This window comes from Ranitomeya variabilis, chromosome 1 (genome assembly GCF_051348905.1).
Source record: "Ranitomeya variabilis isolate aRanVar5 chromosome 1, aRanVar5.hap1, whole genome shotgun sequence".
Lineage (NCBI taxonomy): Eukaryota > Metazoa > Chordata > Amphibia > Anura > Dendrobatidae > Ranitomeya > Ranitomeya variabilis.
Window position 1 is genome coordinate 216,649,787 of NC_135232.1, and position 22,733 is coordinate 216,672,519.

The window sequence follows — 22,733 nt, forward strand, 5'->3', positions numbered from 1 at the left end:
CAATTTTCAAAAGGGATAGTAGGAGAAAATGTATACAATTTATTATGCAATTTGTCCTGGGTACGCCAATACCCCCATATGTGGTTGAATACTACTTTTTTTGCACCGTGCAGAGCTCAGAAGGCAAGGAGCACCATACTGGAGTTCAGATTTTGCTGGAATGGTTTGAGGGTGTAATATCACATTGGCAGAGCCCCTAAGGTGAAATAACAGCAGTTCCCCTCCATAAGTAACCCCATTTTACAAACTACACTCCTCAATGAATTCATCTAGGGGTGCGCTAAGTATTTTGACACAACATGTGCCTCAGAGAATTTTATACCATTGGGCAGTGAAGAAAGAATAATTACATTTTTACCACTAAAATGTTGTTTTGGCCCAAAGTATTTAATACTTGTAAGGGCTAATAGGAAAAAATGTATATCATATGCAATGTGCAATTTCTCCTGAGTGCACCAATACCATATGTGTAATCGGGAACTACTTTTTAGGCGCAGTGGAAGCTCAGAAGGGAAGGAGCGCCATATTATAGTGCAGATTCTTCTGAAATTGTTTTGTGGGTGCCATGACCACTGGGAGAGCCACTGAGGTGTCAGAACAGCAGAATCCCCCATAAGTGACCCCATTTTATAAACTACACCTCTCAATGAATTGATCTAAGGGTGTAGTAATCATATTGACACCACAGGTGTGTCACATAATTTTATACCACTGGGCAGTGAAGAAATAATAATTAAATTTTTACCACAAAAATTTTGTTTTAGCCCCAGATTTTACATTTTCCAAGGGAAAATGGGTAAAAATGGCAACAAAATTTGTCCCACAATTTCTACTGAACGTGGCAATACCCCATATGTGGCTATACAGTACTACTTAACCACACAGCGAGACTCAGTAGTGGATGTTGCTGAGAGAAAATAGCAAATCTGCTATTGCAGTGCCCGTACATTGTAGTGCCCATTACGTTGAAGTACCCATACTTTGCGCCCAGCTCGTTCTTTTGGAGACACACACCTGTAACTTAAGTGGGCTCTCATCGCTACAGAAATGCCAAAAATGTGGACACTAAATGTGGTTTAGGCACACTAATGGGCTCAGAAGGAATGGGGGCATTTGGATTTGAGAGCACAGAGTTCGCTGGATTTATTTAGGGCCATAGCCCTTTTCCAGGCGCCTGTGCTACAAGTAACATGGAAGCCCCCTATATTTCTATATTTCCACTGCTAGATGACGGACCTGGAATTGCGTTTTTGTGGATTGAGTTGAAGCTTTTTTTGGGAACATTTTACATAACATTTTGGATCACATTTATACGGCGCTCTACACTAAGTACTTATCGTATATCAGGGTTTCTGTCTAAATCTTGATGTGATTCAGATGAAAGCCCCGAGGGATCCGTTCACTATAATGAGCAGCAGAGTTACTCTGGACTCCGTCTAGCTTGCGTTCAGCAGTATCTTTTCAGGGACGCAGAATACTGTGGAACCGAGCCTTACTGCAATCTTTGGGAGGCAGAATGAACAAAACAATAGCAGGTCAAGAATTGATACTGAGCAGTATAAGTGATTAGACGACTTTATTTTTCTGGTCGGTTCGATTACAGTGATACTAGATTTATATATTTTTTTCTGTTTGGCTGCTATCACACATGAAAAAATGTTTGTTTTTTTTTGTTTATGCATCACCGTATTTTGAGCTATCATTTTTCTCTATTTCTTAGTCATGCGAGGGATTTTTTTTTTTTGCAGGATGAGTTGACGTTTCTATTGGTACCATTTTCAGTTGCATAACATTTTTTGATTACCGTACTTTCTATTCCAATTTTTAAGAGGCACAATAGACAAAAATCAGCAATTTAGGATTTTTTTTTATCCCATTCACCATATGGTAAAAGTGATAAGGTAGCTTTATTTTTCAGGTCAGTATGATTATAGCGACACCACATTTATATATTTTTTTTTTATGTTTTGCCACTTTTCCACAATTAAAACTATTTTATAGAAAAAAATAATTATTTTTGCATTGTTCTATATTCTGAGAGCTATAACTTTTTTTTTCCACTTATGGAGCTGTATGGCAGCTTGTGTTTTGCCTGACAAGATAACGTCTTCAGGTATACCATTTTTATTTCCATTTGATTTTTTGATCGCATTTTATTTATGGCAGTATGATGAAAAAGTTAATGTTTTTGCCATTTTTTAATTTATTTTATTTACGGTGTTCACTGAAGCAACATTTTGTCACTATTTAAAGCAATTTACACCAGAATTCTGGTGAAATTGCTTTTGCTGAATGGTGGCCAAAGTCTTTTACACAAAGGTGAGTCTGCCAAATTTTCTAAGAGGAAAATGCTTCGGGGACCAGCATTTTTTGTCCTTCTGCATCTTTTTGGTAATTTTCTGAGCCCTTGTTCATCATTTTTTATTGCTAATGTCTTTTGCACTGGCATCTTCCCGGGGTGTGGTTTGAGCCGAGGGGCGCCGTGACCTGGGAATAAAACCGGCACATGTAGGGATGACATAGGACGTGTCATCCACATGAAGCACGGCAGGAGGATGGCGATTGTGGGGATAGAGGAGGCGCCGAGCAAGACCAGTGATGCCCATTGCCCCGGACTGCGCTGTATGGGGGAATTATAAAAGGTATTTTGTTGGGGTATGCAAAGGGTGTTGGGGACTAATATATATTTTGCTAGACTGCTGTAAAAGACACATTAAAGGTGGTAATATTAATTTAAATTGGGAAAACCTGGTGACCTTTGAAGTTCACCTTTAGTTTAGTTTGGTGGAATAGGTAAGGAATGCAGTAGTTATAGGGGTTGTCCACTTTATCTTTATTTTAACATATGGGCTAGGGACATGATTTTGTGCCATATACTAATATATAAGTTTTAGTGCCCCTCTTCTCCATTATGGAGCACCGTCTGCTTGTTAGGGCAGCCTTTCTCTCAGACTGCACAGTTCTTCTCTTTACGGAGAATGTGATCAGACTTGTTCAGCTGCCTCCTCCAATTAAAAAACATGAGTGCCGAGCAGTTGGTGATGAAGGCTGCACTAACTAAAGTAAAGCTCAGTCATTAGTCACGCGTTCAGCATATTTATAGTCTAGGATTGTTGATGTTGACAGATCCTGCAGCACTCGTTAAAAAAAAACTAAAATCTGCCTGGCAAAAACACCACACAGCAAAACCACAGCAACCTGCTTTAAAAACGCTTGTGGTCTTGAGATGCACTGTAACAGGTGTTAAAGGTATATTTAACAAGCACAGAAAAATTGCTATAAAATTACAACAATAATGTAATCTAACAATAGAAAAAATGCAATGTGGAAACCTAGTGTTAAAGAGCTTGTCTGTGCATATATTGATTACCTATCCTTATGATGGGTGATCAATATCAGATCTGTAAGGATCAACACCTAGCACACCCATTAATCAATTGTTATCAGCTAGTCAATGGCAATATTGAACAGAGATAAAGAGGGCAGCTCCTTTCAGTATGTAGTGACTGCTGCATAGCACTGCAGATACAGTGGGGGAAATAAGTATTCGGTCCCGTGCTGATTTTCTAAGTTTGCCCACTGACAAAGACATGAACAGTCTATAATTTTAAGGGTAGGTTCATTTTAACATTGAGAGATAGAATATCAAAAATAAAATCCAGAAAGTTATATTGTATAAATTATATAAATTTATTTGCATTTTGCATTTCTTGTCTGATATAATTCCGTTAACGGACCGGGCTTATATCTAATGAAGCACTGGTGTCCATCCTACCAGGCTGACCAGGCGCTGTTTCACCGGTGCTAGTGAAAGGGGCCTCTCAGCCTGTCAGGATTGTGAGCAAGTGCGGTGCCACGTCAGCGGCTTTGTGGGCCACATCCTCTCACTCCCCGATGGAACCCTGTGGACAGAGGGTGTTTTTGTAAAACTGTGCCAAGCTGAACTTACGTGTCACCAGTTGGTACACAACGTCACGTTGGTGCAAGTGCGAAAACCGTACCCCGTGATCCCTCCAACGTAATAGTGACGTCAGGCAGGGTGGCAAGGTGCGGGTTTGTCACATGTGGTGGCAGCGGTGGGATTCAGCATGATCTCTCTGGTGCCATGCTTCACAATATCTAAATAGATGTTTGCTAAGATAGAAAATAAGAAACTCCCTATATTAAAGTGTGAGGTTTGGATTATACGGAAGGGATTGTTACTTTATGTTTTCACATGGCATACATTAATATTACTTCAACAATTTGTCTGAATACCCATAGAAGAAAGCCAGATAAACAGACTGACTCTCTGGACAGGAAGAGTTCTTGGAGAAAAACCCCTTTGAATTATATAATGTTTATTTATTAGTATCAGCGAAATAAATAAAATAAAGTCAGTTGATGAACAGGAAATAAAGTACAATGGAATAAAATGTATTACACTTAAAACATTTATAGTTCGAGTTTAAAGGGGAACTGTTATTTCAACAATCTTTGCATAAATCAATAGCATAGGCTATTACTTTGTAATAGATCTCATGACAATTTTGATTCTTTCTCCATTTATGAGCTACTTCTTCTCCTTAACCATGATTGCTGAACTCCCAATCAATTCTGAAGAAAAATAGTTTGACTCTGTCTTGGGGCTGCCAGTATAGGGAGGTGTCAGGTTACCACTCCTATTATATGTTTTGGGAGTAAAAAGGAGCAGAATGAGAAAAGAAGCAAAGGGAGACACAGAAAGATTGTGCTGAGCTATCTAACAAGTCTTTTACCTCATCCCAAACTGGATTCACATCTACACTGCTCAGTACTGTTTTATAGGTTCATCCATACCACTTCTAATTCTATCCATGTGCTAACTATGCAGTTATGAACAATTATGTGCAGAAATCCATCTGTATGTGCGGTGTATGGGAGTCATCGTAGCAGCTACTCTCCTCCCACCAGCTAAGAGTCAGTTACAAATGAAGAGGGCAAAACTAATTAAACATCAAGATGAAAGTCATATAATGGTCTGAATTATTCCTCATGTACTCCCACAGGAAGTTATTTGAAGTATTTATTGCCCTTTAAAGGTAGTATGTCTGCCCAACTACTACAAACTAACTACCTTGTAGGGTATTTAACCCTATAAAAAAATGATACCTTTGGTGTTCTAATAGCTGCCACCGTTCAGCAGAAACGGAAGATTAATCATAAGCATTGTTCTGCCCACTGGTTTTGCCTGCCCCCACCTTGACAGCGCTGCCTTGCTTGAGGTTTCTCTGAAGACAGTGCGCTTCAGGTAATCCTGCCATGTCTATAGCCAGTGGGGAAGGCTGGGGCATACAAAGGCCACAACAAAGGTGCACAGAGCACCCTAATTAGCATATCTGATTAAACTTCAGTTTCCGTAAAATTGAGGCAGTGATTAGAACACTAAGGGTATATGTATATGATGTCTTTTTCAGGCAGGTGACCACGCTAAGTTTTTCAAGAGAAAGACGCTTCAGGAAATTCTAGTGTTTTTCTTCTTGAAGGGTCTTCATCTTGAAAAACCCGGCTTGTTTGCCCACCTGAAAAAGACTTTGTATGCACATTTTTATAGGGTCTATATCCACTGCAAGGCGGTGTGTTTGATGGCAATCTGTCAGGTTAAACTGAGTATAAACTAAGTAAAGTTATATAAGCTCTCATTGACCTATTGGATTGTGCAAATGTAGAGTAGGAAAAGGAATGTCTTATTTGAGTTAACATATTAAGTGGTTTGTACATTTTCTCAAGCACCTAAGGAATTAAATGATTGAAATATTAAAACAGGGAACATTACTATCTATGCTCCTGTTACAGGAACATCCATTCTTAGTTCCCACGCAGCAAGTTTATTAAAGAAATGGCTACAACTGAAATGTCCTTTCCACTTAACTGAAAAGTAGTGGACCCAAAACAAATATCGAGTAGGGAAAAAAAAAGAAGAGAAATGGACTTTTTGGGTATTGTATTAAAGGGATTTCCACTATACAGTAAAATAAAGCTCCATGGACCAAGGGGGCATTACATAATAAAACCTGTACTTAGATGGGCGCTGACATCCTCTCCCATCATGCATCATGTGCTGCACCGCCTGATGTTAATGTCAGCAGTCTAGTGTGGGACACAGCTGCACACGTATGGGACGTGAGTACAGTTTTGTATTACTCCCCTGTGCACATGGGGCCTCATTATTAAAGGGAACCTGTCACCCCCAAAATGGAAGTTGAGCTAAGCCCACCGGCATCAGGGGCTTATCTAAAGCATTCTGGAATGCTGTAGATAAGTCCCCAATGTAACCTGAAAGATAAGAAAAAGAAGTTAGATTATACTCACCCAGGGGCGTTCCCGCTGCGGTCCGGGGCCTCCCATCTTCATAGGATGACGTCCTCTTCTTGTCCTCACGCTGCGGCTCCGGCGCAGGCGTACTGTGTCTGCCCTGTTGAGGGCAGAGTAAAGTACTGCAGTGCGCTGGGCCTCTCTGACCTTTACCGGTGCCTACGCACTGCAGTACTTTGCTCTGCCCTCAACAGGGCAAAGTACGCCTCCGCCGGTCCGCAGCGTGAAGACAAGAAGAGGACGTCATTGTAAGAAGATGGGAGGCCCCGGACCGCGACGCCCATCGGATCAGACCGCCCGCCCAGGTGAGTATAATCTAACCTCTTTTTCTCATCTTTCAAGATACATCGGGGGCTTATCTACAGCATTACAGAATGCTTTAGATAAGCCCCTGATGCCGGTGGGCTTAGCTCAACTTCCATTTTGGGGGTGACAGGTTCCCTTTAATATATTAGAAAAACTTTTTAAAATACAAAGTCTGTCACACATCCCAACCATATACAGTAGGTTTACTTTCACCTCACGGAGATTTGCTTTAGGAGAGTACTGCCAGATGATGATGCCCGCTCTTCTCTGGGCTGATATATCTGTGTGAGTTGTTTCTGCTTCTGTGGGGCTTATTGAGGTAAATGGGACAATTTCAGAAATTTCTACAAAAAATCTTCGCATGTGAACAAAACCTTGAAACTGAAAATATAGTTCTCTTCCATTAGTAGCTACATTATGGCCAGTTGTAATCTTATTATGTCTAGAAAGTCATAATTAGCATTTGTCATCTTAAGTAAAGTTTCATAAGATGTCCTGTTCTTCCCTGCAGATGTTATATCTTTCAACAATTTTATATACAATCAACTTTGTGTGGCAGACCTTCAGTAATTTCAGAAGAAGAATAAGCCACGACTTAAATCAGGTCAGTCAGCACATGTAAAATAAAGCTTTGATTTATGCTTAAAGGTTGTGTTATGCTTAAAGGTTGTCCTACCACGTTTTATCTTTCACTAACAGCTTACAATGATCTAAAATAGGAGTAATACTGACTTTACAAATCCACTATGGCTTTTTTCAATGCTTCCCTGCTCCCTCGCTAGTTTTTTTTCCCCAGGCTCCAGCATTGACACGTGAGCACTGCAGCCAATCACTGTTACTGAGGTCTCCTACTGATTGGCTACAGTCTTGCCTTTGTGAACCCTTTAGATTTTGTATTCAGTAGCGACTGAAGCATTTAAGGAACTTGAGAGAAGGACGGTTCTCTCTTTGTCCATCTATTGGCCATTGGTGTGACAAGAATTAGCAATCACACATCCCCCTTCTGGGTCCAAAATAAAAAAAACAACAGTGATATTCAGTTTCATAGAGATTAAACAGAAACAAATCTCCCCAACAGAAAAACTCAAATTATTTTATTCTCAAATATATGAGCTTAAAGCGAATCTGATATTCGATTCATTCTGCCCAATCCACAGAAAGCATGAATCAGACACCGACTATGTTATTGCAGCAAATTCTGCTTCGTTTCTGAGAAAACATACTTTAGAAACAGCCAGGAAATGTGTCTTTTGAATGGCCAGTCTGAGACAGGTACCTGGCAGTGTATCCTTTTCCTGCTCCCTTAATCTGACAGATCTCTCCTTAAAGGACCTGCCTGGGACTCGTATTCCGAGATGCATAGTCTTCTTTTCAAAGTACCGGTATCTTTCCTCTGAAACACTGCAGCATTTCAGAGCATACTGTACATGGCTTCATTGACACAGGCAGATCCAACCCCTGTGGCCTGTTGTCTGGGCAGCATGAATCTACTGTCGGTTTCCATTGTAAGGAAACCTTTTGTCCCTTAGTAGCAATGACCTTACAACGCTGTGATATAAACCCAGTTCCCCTACTTACCTCAAAAAAGTGTTTATAATTGTTCCGCTCTGTATGCTTATGCGTCAAACAGCCCAAATGGGTGTCTCCAGACAATGCTCGGCGTCCCTCTGTACCCACAATGACCATTGCAGCCTTTATGGACATGGATGATGCTTCCTGCGTCATCAAAGCTTGTACAAATCATGCACTTGTGCAGTTATGATCTAGCCCTGCATGATTTGCCGTGCCCTGTCGAGGGCAGGGCATCCCCCTTATCTGCATGTGCACTGTATGGGCTGTGGATGATGTAGGACATGTCACCCATATCAATGATTGCGGGCATACTCCGAAAACGCTCGTCAGATCTCTCGTTACCCATTACTATACGGTGTTGGACAATTGTTAAAGACTTTTCATGAGTCTTGTGGGGTAACATGATTTATGTAAAGGGATGTAGGGATGTTTTCACAGAGAGCTAAAAGATGGTGGTAATGGACTGTACAGGAAAAACCCGGTGACAGGTTCCATTTTAAAAATGCTTCAGAAAAAAAAAGAGTGATCAGCCTCCTACCTAAGTCATACTACGATCTGTATTGTTGGTTAATCAGCAATGATTGATCATCCGGTATCAAAATATTTTGTTTCCTGTTTGGGGCGGGAAGAAGGCTGTTTTTTACAGCCGCCTATAGTCACACTGCACAGAAAGTGTAAAGAGGAGTAAGAAGAGGATCCATTTCACGAAGTACAAGTATGTGATGATGCAGAAAAGGGACAAGGGCTATAATTGAATGCAACAAGAGAAAACTGAATGCTTTCTTCATTGCAGTCATAAATCTAAATTGTATATTTTTTGACCTTCTAATTAATGTGAACGCTCTGCCCGCCTTGTGATCTGACATATGCCTGTAGGTATTTACCTAGCACTGACTTGTGGACATGCCCTGCCTGCACTCAGGTGAAACTACAGCCTTGGGTCTGGTTGTGTTTTCGACTAGCTCTGTCTGGCGTCTGTTCATGGAAAATATAACCAAGAGTTACCGAAAACAAACAATAGGTTCCTCGTGTTGTCATTTCCTCATTTAGATAGCAGTATGAAGGTCAGAATCATGGGGTGCGTCCTGTATAAGCCAGTGTAATAACACAACAATGAATTATTTATATCTTCTTCCTAGATTTCAGATACAAGATGTTGCATTGGAAGAATCGCAACAGTTCTATGCAGGTAAAACCAGTTTGTTATCATTATTAGCAGTTTTATAATCTCATTCTCCCTAATTACCAATAAATAACGCATTTTTCATCATGATGTCATGAAAAAAGTGTTAGTCTTGGGTTACACGGCTGTTGATTCCTCTCATACAAGAGAATCGGGTCGATTATTGGGTAAGAGTATGTCAGAGTTTGATTCAAGTATCAGAGCACTTCCCTCCTGTTCTCTTACATGAGACAATCACAGCAAAACTGCGGAGCAGACCGAGAAAGTAATTTCTCCATCTTCTCCATTGCCGGCGTCCACAATAATCGGACTGCACTTGAATGACATCCGAATGCAGTCTGATGTTTCACATGCACCCATAGACTTGTACAGGTGAGTGTAATCCGATTCTCGGATGAACTCGCAGTATACCAGCGATGGGAGGGGGTGGCTAAAAAATAACTTTTATTGTGGAATTATTAAGAGTCAAAAACACATATTTTCGGACACTGTACACAATTAGGACAGATTCTAATTGTGTACAGTGCCCGGCAATACAGTATGTGTTTTTCACTCTTTTTATAATTCCACAATAAAAGTTATTTTTTAGCCACCCCCTCCCATCGCTGGGTCCTCTTTTACTTTTCTAAATCATTACGGCTTCTCAGCCTCATCCGTGCGAGGCATTGGCTGGCATCAGGGAGTCCAAGCACAGTTAATGGTAAGCTGACTACACTTTTCTTATAGAATAACATTGGTCCTAGTGCAATCCAATTCTTAATCGGATTATACTTGTCCGATTTTTAGTCTCGCCTGAGAAAGCTCTTACACCTAGATATGTTTGAAAACTATCCAGCTGTTTATACAGGAGTGTACTCATAAATGTGCACAGCAATGTTATCCGTAGCCCAAATACAGTTATGGTCGAAAGTGTTGGCAAACTTGAAATTGTTCCACAAAATGAAGTATTTCTCCCAGAAAATTATTGCAATTACATGTTTTGTTATAGACATGTTTAATTCTTTTGTGTGTATTGGACTAACACAAAAAAAACTGAGAAAAAAAGGCAAATTGAACATCATTTCACACAAAACTCCAAAAATAGACCGGACAAAATTGTTGGCACCTTTCCAAAAATATGGCTAAACAACTTTATTTCAAGCATGTGATGCTCATTCAAGCTAACCTGTAGCAAGTAACAGGTTATGGGCAATAAGAAAATTACACCTAAAACCAGATAAAAAGGAGAGAAGGTAAAGAAATTGACTAAATCTTTGCATTGCATGTCTGTGTGTGCCATACTAAGCATTGAGAATAGAAAGAGAAGAAAACTGTCTGAGGACTTGAGAACCCAAATTGTTGAAAAACATCAACAATCTCAAGGTTACAAGTTCATCTCCAGATATCTTGATGTTCCTTTGTCCATGGTACACAACATAATCAGGAAGTTTACATTCTATGGCCCTGGACATGGATGGCAGAGAAAAATTGCTGAAAGGTTGCAACGCTGAATAGTTCAGATGGTGGATAAGCAGCACCAATCAAGTTCCAAAGAAATTCAAGCTGTCCTGCATGCTCAGGGCTAATCAGTGTCAGCACGAAGTAGCTGACACAGAGACATAAAAGACTAGACTAGACTGCAAAATGTACGTAAGCCGAAATCCTTCCGGGAAATCATCAACAAAGAAAAGAACATAGTACCTACAGTCAAATATGGTGGAGGTTCAAATATATTTTGGGGTTGTTTTGCTTCCTCTGGCACAAGATGCCTTGACTGTGTGCAAGGCATCATGAATGGGAAGATTACCAAAGGATTTTGGGTTGCAATGTAGTGTACAGTGTCAGAAAGCAGGACAATGACTTTAAGCATACTTCAAGAAGCACCTAGAAATGGATGGAAACCAAGTGCTGGAGAGTTCTGAAGTGGTCAGCAATGAGTCCGGACCTAAATCCCATTTGAATACCTGAGGAGAGATCTCCAAATTGCTGTTGGGAGAAGGCACCCTTCAAAAATTAGAGACCTGGAGCAGTTTGCAAAAGAAGAGTGGTCCAGAATTCCAGCTGAGAGGTGTAAGAAGCTTGTTCATGATTATAGGAAATGATTGATTGCAGTTATTTAGTCCATAGGGTGTGCAACCAAATATTAAGTGGAGAGTACCAACAAATTTGTCCTGCCATTTTTAGGATTCTGTGTGAAATTTTGTCCAATTTGCCTTTTTTCTTTTTTTTTTTTTGGTGTTACAATACACACAAAAGAAATAAACATGTGTATAACATAACATGTAATGCAATAATTTTCTGGGAGAAATACTTAATTTTATAGAACAATTTCAAGGGTGCCAACACTTTTGGCTGTGACTGTAAATGTTTAGGCCTCCAGAAAGTAAACTGGGGCAAGATAGTACATGGACCCGGATGTCCAGCTATTCTGCCCATTGCTTTAGTTTTGCTTGGGTTCATGAGTGTTCATTAGTAAACAGATAACAAAGTCCCGTGTTCTGTAAATCAGACTGCATGCCAAAAGTTTTTTTGATTTTACTTTGATTTGTTCATGACCCTCTTTTGGATCACAGATGTGTTGACCCACATTTCACCAAGGCAAGTTCTTTAAAAGGACACATGTTTAAAGATTAAAGGGATTTTTCAATTAAAGGCAATTCCCTTTCACTCATTTGGAGCTAATAGAGGGGGATATCCTTCTCAAGATCCTCATCATTCAGAAACATTACAAAGAGTTTTCTTGATTACATAGACGACCTATTGATTTGAATAGACAATATGTAACGTGTAATTTTCCCTGTAGGGGTGCGGCTGGAAAACTAAATGCTTACCAGTAGGTGTGTGGCAGTATATGGCTGTGTACACACGTTCCGGATTTTTCGCTATAAAAACGCGATAAAACACTTAAAAAACGCAGACATACACTCTCTGACAGAAGTTGTGTCGCTTACCCATGTTATGTAAATAAAAGCTTATAACCTGACGTTAAATTCATCCATTGGTTGTATAAATTATTCTTTTGAAAGCTGAAACCCTCCGAAATGTGGTTTAGGTTAAGAAAATAAATTGGCATCAATGCAGAAATATTGATCAGTTAATGGACGCAGAATAGTCAGATTTTGTCAAGACAAAAGTTTTGTCGCCTGGTCATATAATGCACCCAATTCTAGCTTACATTCTCACCTGTGCTCAGTAACTGATCGGTTAATTAGTGTGTGTGTATAAAAAGAAACTCCGCACCCCAGACCTTCACTTGAACTGCAACTTGAGCTCTGACAACATGCCAAAAATCCGCCCTTCGACCAAAGCCTGGATTATCAAGAGGCTGAAGACCAGATCCACTGCAGAGGTGACTGGCACCTTTAATGTGTCTCAGCATCAAGTACAAAGAATTAAAAAAAGATTTGAAGAGACTAGAGATGTGTTTGACAAGCCCAGGTCCGGCAGACCCCGCAAGACAACTGCTTAGGAGGAACGTTTGTTGGTTAGAAAATCCAAAGCAAGCCCCTCTTCCACTGCAGCAGAGCTCCAACAGGCCTGGTCACCTCAAGTCCCTGTGTCAACTAGAACAGTTTGTAGGATTCTGTCTCGAAATGGCCTTCATGGTCGAATCAGTGCCCAGAAGCCAGGACTAAACAAAAGGCAAATAAAAAACCGTGTGGCATTTGCAAAGTCCCACAGCCTGCTAAACAGATGGACGCTGGAAAAGTGGCAGAAGGTGGATTTCTCTGATGAATCTTCAGTAGAATTACACCACAGCTGCCGTAAATACCGCAGGAGACCTACTGGAGCCCGTATGGATCCAAAATACACCCAGAAACAGTTACATTTGGTGGTGGAAAGATCATGGTCTATGGTTACATTCAGTATGGGGGTGTGAGAAACATTTGAAAGTTGGAAGGCAATATCAATAGCCTAAAATATCAAGAAGTATTAGCTACCTCTTATATTCCAAATCATAAAAAGGGTCAAATTCTGCAACAGGATGGTGCTCCATCTCATACATCCATCTCTACAACAAAGTTCCTCCAGGCAAAAAAGATCAAGGTGATCAAGGACTGGCCAGCCCAGTCACCAGACATGAACATCATTGAGCATGTTTGGGGTAGGATGAAAGATGAAACTTGGAAGACAAAACCAAAGATGAATCTAGATGAACTCTGGGAGGCATGTAAGCCTGCATTCTTTGCTATTCCTGGTGACTTCATTAATAAATTGTATGAATCACTGTTGAACAGCATGGATGCAGTCCTTCAAGCTCATGGAAGTCACACAAAATATTAAATATGACTCTAATAGCACCACAACTTCATTCACCAATGTTATGCAACATATATTTGTATTTTAAGTTACCGTATATACTCGAGTATAAGCCGACCCGAGTATAAGCTGACCCCCCTAATTTTGCCACAAAAAACTGGGAAAACTTATTGACTCGAGTATAAGCCTAGGGTGGGAAATGCAGCAGCTACCGGTAAATGTAAAAAAAAAAATAGATACCAATAAAAGTAAAATTAATTGAGACATCAGGAGGTTAAGTGTTTTTGAATATCCATATTGAATCAGGAGCCCCATATAATGCTCCATACAGTTCATGATGGGCCCCATAAGATGCTCTATATTAAAATATGCCCCATATAATGCTGCACAAAGGTTAATAATGGCCCCATAAGATGCTCCATAGAAACATTTGCCCCATACAATGCTGCATAAAGGTTGATGGCCCCATGAGATGCTCCACACATTATGGCCCCATAAGATGCTCCACACATTATGGCCCCATGAGATGCTCCATACATTATGGCCCCATGAGATGCTCCATACATTATGGCCCCATAAGATGCTCCATACATTATGACTCCATAAGATGCTCAAAACATTATTCCTCCTTAAGGTGCTCCACACATTATGACACCATAAGATGCTCCATACATTGTGGCCCCATGAGATGCTCCATACATTATGGCCCCATAAGATGCTCCACACATTATGGCCCCATTAGATGCTCCATACATTATGGCCCCATGAGATGCTCCACACATTATGGCCCCATGAGATGCTCCACACATTATGGCCCCATGAGATGCTCAATACATTGTGGCCCCATAAGATGTTCCATACATTATGGCTCCATGAGATGCTCCACACATTAGGGGCCCCATAAGATGCTCCACACATTATGGCCCTATGAGATGCTCCATACGTTGTGGCCCCATAAGATGCTCCACACATTATGGCCCCATGAGATGCTCCACACATTATGGCCCCATAAGATGCTCCATACATTATGGCCCCATGAGATGCTCCATACATTGTGGCCCCATGAGATGCTCCACACATTATGGCCCCATGAGATGCTCCATGCATTATGGCCCCATGAGATGCTCCACACATTATGGCCCCATGAGATGCTCCACACATTATGGCCCATGAGATGCTCCATATATTATGGCCCCATAAGATGCCCCATACATTATGGCCCCATGAGATGCTCCACACATTGTGGCCCCATAAGATGCTCCATACATTATGGCTCCATAAGATGCTCCACACATTAGGGGCCCCATAAGATGCTCCACACATTATGGCCCCATGAGATGCTCCATACATTGTGGCCCCATAAGATGCTCCACACATTATGGCCCCATGACATGCTCCACACATTATGGCCCCATAAGATGCTCCATACATTATGGCCCCATGAGATGCTCCATACATTGTGGCCCCATGATATGCTCCATGCATTGTGGCTCCATAAGATGCTCCACACATTTGCCCCATTTGCTGTTGCTGCGATTAAAATAAAAAAAAACACATATTTACCTCTCTTCGCTCAGGCCCCCGGCACTTGCGATAGTCACCTTCCACGTTCCACCGCTGCGCGCTGCTCTGTATTCCATCCTCTGCACTGACTGTTCAGACAGAGGGCGGCGCGCACACTAATCGCGTCATCGCGCCCTCTGACCTGAACAGTCAGCCAGAGGACGGAAGACAGAGCAGCGCGCAGCGATGGAACGAGGAAGGTGAATATCGCGCAATGCTCACCTCCCCTGATATACTCACCTGCTCCCGGCGCGGTCCCTGGCAGCGTCTCACTGTCAGATGGTCTCCGGGAGCCGGCGACATCTTCCTGTGTTCAGCGGTTACGTACTGCTCATTACAGTAATGAATATGCGTGCATATTCATTACTGTAATGAGCGGTACCACATGACCGCTGAACACAGGAAGAGCTGCCCGGAGACCATGGGACATGCAGGGACCGCGCCAGGAGTAGGTGAGTATGTGACAGCCGCCGCTCCCCCTCACCCGCCGACCCCACGCCGACACTGACTCGAGTATAAGCCGAGAGGGTCACTTTCAGCCCATTTTTTGGGCTGAAAATCTCGGCTTATACTCGAGTATATACGGTAGTTATTTGTTTGACTATCACATTACTTTCTGTGGGCGACAAAACTTTTGTCTTGCCAAAATCTGACCATTCTGTGTCCATTAACTGATCAATATTTCTGCATTGATGCAAATTTATTTTCTTAACCTATACCAAATTTCGTAGGGTTTCAGCTTTCAAAAGAATAATTTATACAACCAATGGATGAATTTAACGTCAGGTTATAAGCTTTTATTTACATAACATGGACAAGCGACATAACTTCTGTCAGGGAGTGTATGCATCCCATCAATTATAATGCATTCTGCAATTTTTGTGCATATGTTGCGTTTTTTTACGCGAAAAAAACGCATCGCGGTAACTAGCGCAGCATGTTCATTAATTTTGCGGATTTTTTGTGGATTTACCACTATATTATTGCATTGGGAACCTCCGGAAAAAAACACCAAAAATCTGCAAAAAAAAAAAAACGCGCAAAAAACGCGAAAAAAAACCCCACATGCGGATTTCTTGCAGAGAATGTCCGGTTTTGTTCAGGAAATTTCTGCAAGAAATCCTGACGTGTGCAAATAGCCTTTTAGTTTAGTGATGGGGCTTTATCAGGGGTACATTGTGCTAAATAAAGAACTGATAACACAAAATAGTATTACTTTCAATAAAGTACATTCTGTTAATGATTTGCTATTCTATACAACTGTATTTCACTATATATCTAATGGTATCATTCTGTTTTAGTGTAATTCCTGTTTTATTCATCTTTCCTGTATTTTATTATGGGAACATGAAGGAATGCTACGGGAACAGAAGCCACAGGTAAAACCTATTAGCTAGTTTCTATAAAATAATACAGAAATATTTTAAAAAATAATACTTATCTAAGGATGAATAGATTGTTTAAATGGTTAATGTTGTTTCAACAAACCTAAATTAATAGTACAAACAAATTTAAGAAACTTTGTGATATATCTTATGAATGTAATCTGCTTCTTTTTCCACTTATGAGCCATTTCTCTGACTCCTGAACTCAGCAATCCACTCGGGGGAAAAAAAAATCCATCTTAAATATGTCTTGCTTTTGGTCAAAGTAAGGCTGCCGTCACACTAGCGAGTTTTACGGACGTAAGAGCGCATAAAATACGTCCGTAAAACACGCCTAACAAACGGCCCAATTATTCCCAATGGGTCAGGTCCTATCAGCCGTATATAACGCATCCGTAATATACGCCTTTCTACGGCCGTACAAAATCACAGCATGCTGCGTTTGTCAGCGTATTGCGCAAAAAATACGCCAATGAAAGTCTATGGGGGCGAGAAAAATATGGATTCCACACGGACCAGCAGTGTGACTTGCGAGAAATACGCAGCGGTGTTAGTGAAAAGTCGGTAATTCAATTGCCGGCTTTTCATTTCTCCTGCACAAACCCGACAGGATATGAGACATGGTTTACATATAGTAAACCATCTCATATCCCCATTTTTTTGCATATTCCACACTACTAATGTTAGTAGTGTGTATGTGCAAAATTTCAGCGCTGTAGCTGCTAAAATAAAGGGTTAAATGGCGGAAAAAATTGGCGTGGGCTCCCGCGCAATTTTCTCCGCCAGAGTGGTAAAGCCAGTGACTGAGGGCAGATATTAATAGCCAGGAGAGGGTCCATGGTTATTGGCCCCCCCTGGCTACAAACATCTGCCCCCAGCCACCCCAGAAAAGGCACATCTGGAAGATGCGCCTATTCTGGCACTTGGCCACTCTCTTCCCACTCCCGTGTAGCGGTGGGACATGGGGTAATGAAGGGTTAATGTCACCTTGCTATTGTAAGGTGACATTAAGCCAGATTAATAATGGAGAGGCGTCAATTATGTCACCTATCCATTATTAATCCAATTGTATGAAAGGGTTAAAAAACACACACACACATTATTAAAAAGTACTTTAATGAAATAAACAAACAGGTTGTTTTAGTATTTTATTGCTCTCTCAATCCATCCGGAAGACCCTCGCTTGGCAAAATAATAAACTTTATTGTTGTAGACGTCCCATATAATATCATTAAAATGTTCCCAAAAAGATATATGTAGTGCATGCATCCGTATGATGGAAGTCAGGCACTTCTAAACAGTGTTTGTCACTTACATCGCACACTATGTTCTCTGCTGATTTTTCTCCATGTTTCTCACAGCTGTTTGGTGCTGAATATTGGATCCCAGATTACAGACAACACTCACAGATATGATGACTGTGCGGTCTTACACACTTATAGCACATCTGTCTTCATGACTACGTTCTGCCTTGCAACCTTATGCATTTTGGTAAGTAATTACAACATAACACAAAGGGGACGATTCATCAAACAGTGTTCTAGCCTAAAAATGTCATAAAAGTGGCATAAATTACGACAGAAATGTACTCCAGCACACGCTTCCTCAAGACTGGGGTGCGAAAGAAGTGCAGTGTGTCCCGCCGTGATCACTAGTATCTTTGGACACTGATCTAATACTTTGGGGGCACTTCAGCTGGTTTATCCATCTTTCCAATGATCAATAATGCTTTAACTGGTGTGACGCTGCATTCATCCCTGCCATAACCTGTACATTTCATCTCTTTCTAGGCAATAGTAGCATACTCCTGTCGATTGTTCAAAATGTATCAAAAAGACTCAAGACCAGAACAAGACCATTGGGCTGTCATCACTGCTACCAGGCATAGCTTCCTACTGTTTCCGTCCATCTTTCTTTTCTGTAGCTTACCAGGTCAGTGTGCTAGTCACAAGTCCTGTATTTCAGCAGTGTTACATTTAAGGGTTTTTCTGACAGTGAAAACTGACCTCCTAAGGGAACAGACACCATTTTAGTCATAGTCTGATACTGACAGTATAATAATGTTGTAGAACATTTGTAGCACTGGGATAATTCCTCAAAGGGTTAAGAGAGATTGTTTTAACAGTTTTCACTTAAAAGGATCTGTTGCCAGATTTTACAGTTCTGACTGCGTGCATTATTGAATAGATCTTTTAGATATCGTGAATTTTTGAGCCTTTTATACTTACTTTAAAAACATTGTGAAAATGGCTTTTTAAGTTTGCCTGTATCATTATAATGAGAATGTTAGCTAAAGCTTGAGTCATAAAGTACTCAATTATTATTAGGATTTTACAGCCATTCTGACGTGGATTTTTACAGTAAGTTCACCAAACTTATAAGGTCTAAAATATATGTTAATAATAGATGCAGTGTGTATGGTGACAGATCCACTTTAAAGAGGATCTGTGACACCCAGAAACACTATTTACCTGCAGATACAGGGTTAATCTGCAGGAAAATAGCATTTCAATCCTGTTTAGCCGGCTTACTGGAGCAGCGGCTACTGGGAGAAATGTATGTTTTATTCTCCCTGCAGCCGCTTACAGTTTATTCCATATGAGAACAAAGAATTCGGCATGTTCACTGACTGATCCTTTTTTTCCTAACTCCTGCATCTGGGAAACATCCCTAACATCTGGTTTCCTCTTTACATATATATAGGCACATGTAAAGCAGTGACTTTTCTTTTATATATTTTTGGTACTTTTTTCCAAAATTATCAGACAATTCTGTAATATATAATATTTACATAGATTTAGACACTTATACGATCAAATGTGAGAATTAATTTGAAGTATTTGTTGAATAAAATGTATAAATAGATAAATATAATAATTATCAATGTGTCTTTTTTTCTATCACAGTTGTCACACTGACCCTTGTTAGCTTAAAGGGGATACACAGTAGCTACCAAGCATTGTGTTATATCCAGGTGAGTTAATAAGAATGACCGTTAACGTAAAAGGGTTTTTCGGTTTCAGTTACTGAAGCTTCTTCACTGTATGAAGACCAGTTATACAGTTTTCCAGTATCCTTTATGAATCAAACCCCTATGGCTCACAGAATATCGGTTTGCTGTCATTGTATGGGATCCGTCACCACTGAATAGCGGGAGGAGAAGGGGCAGTGCTCTGCTCTTAGAGAGTATGCTCCATTTTTGGGGGGGTTAGACACTATTTATGTCTTTTATGACCCAGTGGTCCCTAGGACCTGTGATATTATGGACTAGATATGGACAGATATGCAGTAATGCCCGATGGGTCTCTTACTTACCAATGCATCGTTGTTTTTGGAATCAAGGATAGTGCTCTCACATTGACCAATAATATGGCAATGTAAATTAAGCTTTTGGTCCAGCGTGATTAAAACCTAAATAGCTGTACCTCCCGTAGAGGTCCGAACTTGTGTTACTTAGAAAGTAATTTTTTGAATGCTAATGAAATAAAATAACATTGAGTATGAACTCCCTTGTGTGAACCTCGTCCCAACATTATTATTATTATATCACAATTTGGCCATATTCACTTAGGGGTGTACTCACTTTTGTCGTTGGCGGTTTAGACATTCATGTTGCGTTATTTAGAGGGTGCACCAAAGTTACACTGTTATACAAGCTGCACACAGACTACTTTACTTTGTATCAAAGAGTCATATCTTCAGTGTTGTCCCAAGAAAAGATATAAGAAAATATTTACAAAAATCTGAGGGGTGTACTCACTTTGCTTTTAAAACTTCCATCTTTCAGGCATTTACTGCAATTTCCCAAGGATTTCTGAACAGCCTGGCATATGGATGGACACAGCAAATGATTCGCTGCCTGAAACAGAATAGTTGCCGCGATGTGGATACCCAGACGCCTCTTCTTCGCTCTCAGAAAAATCTTTATGCCAGCATGCAGACATCTAACACCTACATAGCGCCGCGCACGGTTTCTGCATTTTAATGACCAATATCAATAATCATGGACCATGGATTCTATAAAATAGATTGGAAGTAGATGTAATAGTAACTGGTGACACAATCCTGAAGAAGGATTCCTTCAATGAATTGGATTGCCTTCTCTGGTAGAAGGATGGAGATCAGTCGTGCCTTGGAGTAATGGTTAAGATGAGCCACAAAGAATCTAACCAGTGAACGTACGGATGCCCCCAACAATGCCAAGCTATGAAGACATCTTGAAGTAGTTTGTGAATTATGGTCTTTAAGCCATTTATATGAATGAAAGATAATATTTATAGAAAGAAAAGTGCAGTTGAATCTTCACAAACTTGTAGGAAAGGCACAGTCTACTCTATTCCATAGCACAGTTCAATGAGAGGCCAGTGACCGGTGTCAGTTTTAGTGACACCAGAGATATTTATTGGTAAAAATACTCGCCTATGTTAGATGGACAGAGGCAGTATTATGTTATCTGTTCTTTGAGTCTAGTGAATGGGAAAAAAGCCAACAAATAGGAAACTGCAGAAACTCCTGCAAGAAGGGTATGGAAATAATTTATTTGAAGTGAAGTCGCTGCTCTTTCTTGTTGTCTGTTTTGCTTATATCAAGTATGATCGTTGTATCACAACATATCGCTTCTCTTTTATACGACAGATACATTAAAATAGTGCAGAAAGCAGCACAGGATGTATACATACAAATGTAAGCACTTGGCATGCAGCGCTCTGCATACAGCGAGCGGCCATGGACTCTCCGCGTGAGCACTGCAGCCATAGTGGAGACATGCACAATTAATGGCATCACCAGTATTGGCTGAGGAGGTCATTTCAGGAATGGCGGGGAGTAGATGACAGCCAGGGTTACCTGCCATTCACACCCTCCGCTCACTGCTGTATGCACTATGATCCAGGCAGCAGTGTGCCGATTTAGGGTATGTTCACCTGTACAATCTCCCACTGTCATGTAGCAGCAAATCTGCAATGAGTTACATGCAGGTTCTTAATGGATTCACAGCAGATTCTACACTTTGCATTGTGTCATAGCCACCATGTGTGAACATACCTTTAAGAAAGAAAAATGTCACATTGCAGCCATTTTATCAGGTTCATGAAAATGCACTAATTGATATCACTCTTTAAAGGGGACCTTCCACCTCCAGAAACGCTGTTAACCTGCACATATAGTGGCGATCTGCAAATAAATAACATATAAATCCTGTTCAGTGGTCTTACTGGTAGCGTGTGCTTCAGGAGGAAAATGGGAGTTATCTTTCCTGCAGCCGCTCGCCTACGGTCGTTGGAGTGGTGCGGGGACTGACAGTCACTGTGGACGCTCTGTAATCACTCCTCTGGCACACTGATGGACAGGCCTATGCAAAACCGACCGTCAGCCAAAGTCCCGGGGACTGACTACAGCACACTCATATGGAGTGGCGACTGTAACTGCTCCCGGCACTGCGCCAATGACTGGAAGCGAACGGATAGAGAATAAAACTTTCTCCCTTTATCTGCTGTCCCAGTAACACTCCCAGACATGAGATTACTGCAGAATACCACTATATCAGGGGGTTTATAGCGTCTTTGGAGGTGACAGGTCTCCTTTAAGTGATGCGGCACGTACCAGGTTGATATTACTGGTACCCAGCCATGTTCTTAAATAGAAAGTTAGTAATAGTACATTTTATTTGTGTTAAATCTGTTTTTATTACATGGTTTTATATATTGTTTTTATTTTGTAAAGAAATAAAGTATTTTCTTTGTGTAACCGTTTTCCCTTTTCTATGGGAGCACTAGATTTCTACACATGCTCATGCATTATTTTCTAATCCATTGCATTCCTTTTTCCTTGCCTGTTTTCTACTCCTTAAGTTTTCATTAAAGGGGTTGAGTCAACTTTTTAGATGGGTAAAGTTGCAAAGTGCATGTAAAAGAAAGCAATCATGCAAGTTACCTCTCTTTAAAAACCCTCTCCTGTCTCTCAAATGGAGACATTTTTAATTTTATAGTTTTTTGTTGCATAAGTGACTGCCTGCTACACATTGGATGGATGTATGCGTTTTACAAATTGTTTTAAAGGGAACCTTTCAGCAATTTTTCTTTTGAGATCCCTGGGAAATGTGGTGCCTGTTCGAGATCTTGGGCAGGGGAGCAGGTTATAGAGAAGAGTGACCT

The 22,733-nt window shown here is 40.7% G+C and overlaps 1 protein-coding gene across 1 annotated transcript in view; it reads left to right on the forward strand.

Moving 5' to 3' along the window:
* Nucleotides 1-22,326, forward strand: part of TMEM116 (transmembrane protein 116) — a 77,231-nt gene extending 54,905 nt beyond the window's left edge. The window contains exons 5-11 of the mRNA XM_077292527.1: nucleotides 7,151-7,243; nucleotides 9,351-9,400; nucleotides 16,498-16,575; nucleotides 17,943-18,072; nucleotides 18,372-18,513; nucleotides 19,488-19,555; nucleotides 20,369-22,326. Of these exons, the coding sequence (XP_077148642.1) occupies nucleotides 7,151-7,243; nucleotides 9,351-9,400; nucleotides 16,498-16,575; nucleotides 17,943-18,072; nucleotides 18,372-18,513; nucleotides 19,488-19,555; nucleotides 20,369-20,566 (759 nt within the window). The 3' untranslated portion in view covers nucleotides 20,567-22,326. The remainder of the gene's footprint in view (nucleotides 1-7,150; nucleotides 7,244-9,350; nucleotides 9,401-16,497; nucleotides 16,576-17,942; nucleotides 18,073-18,371; nucleotides 18,514-19,487; nucleotides 19,556-20,368) is intronic.
* Nucleotides 22,327-22,733: the final 407 nt, after the last annotated feature.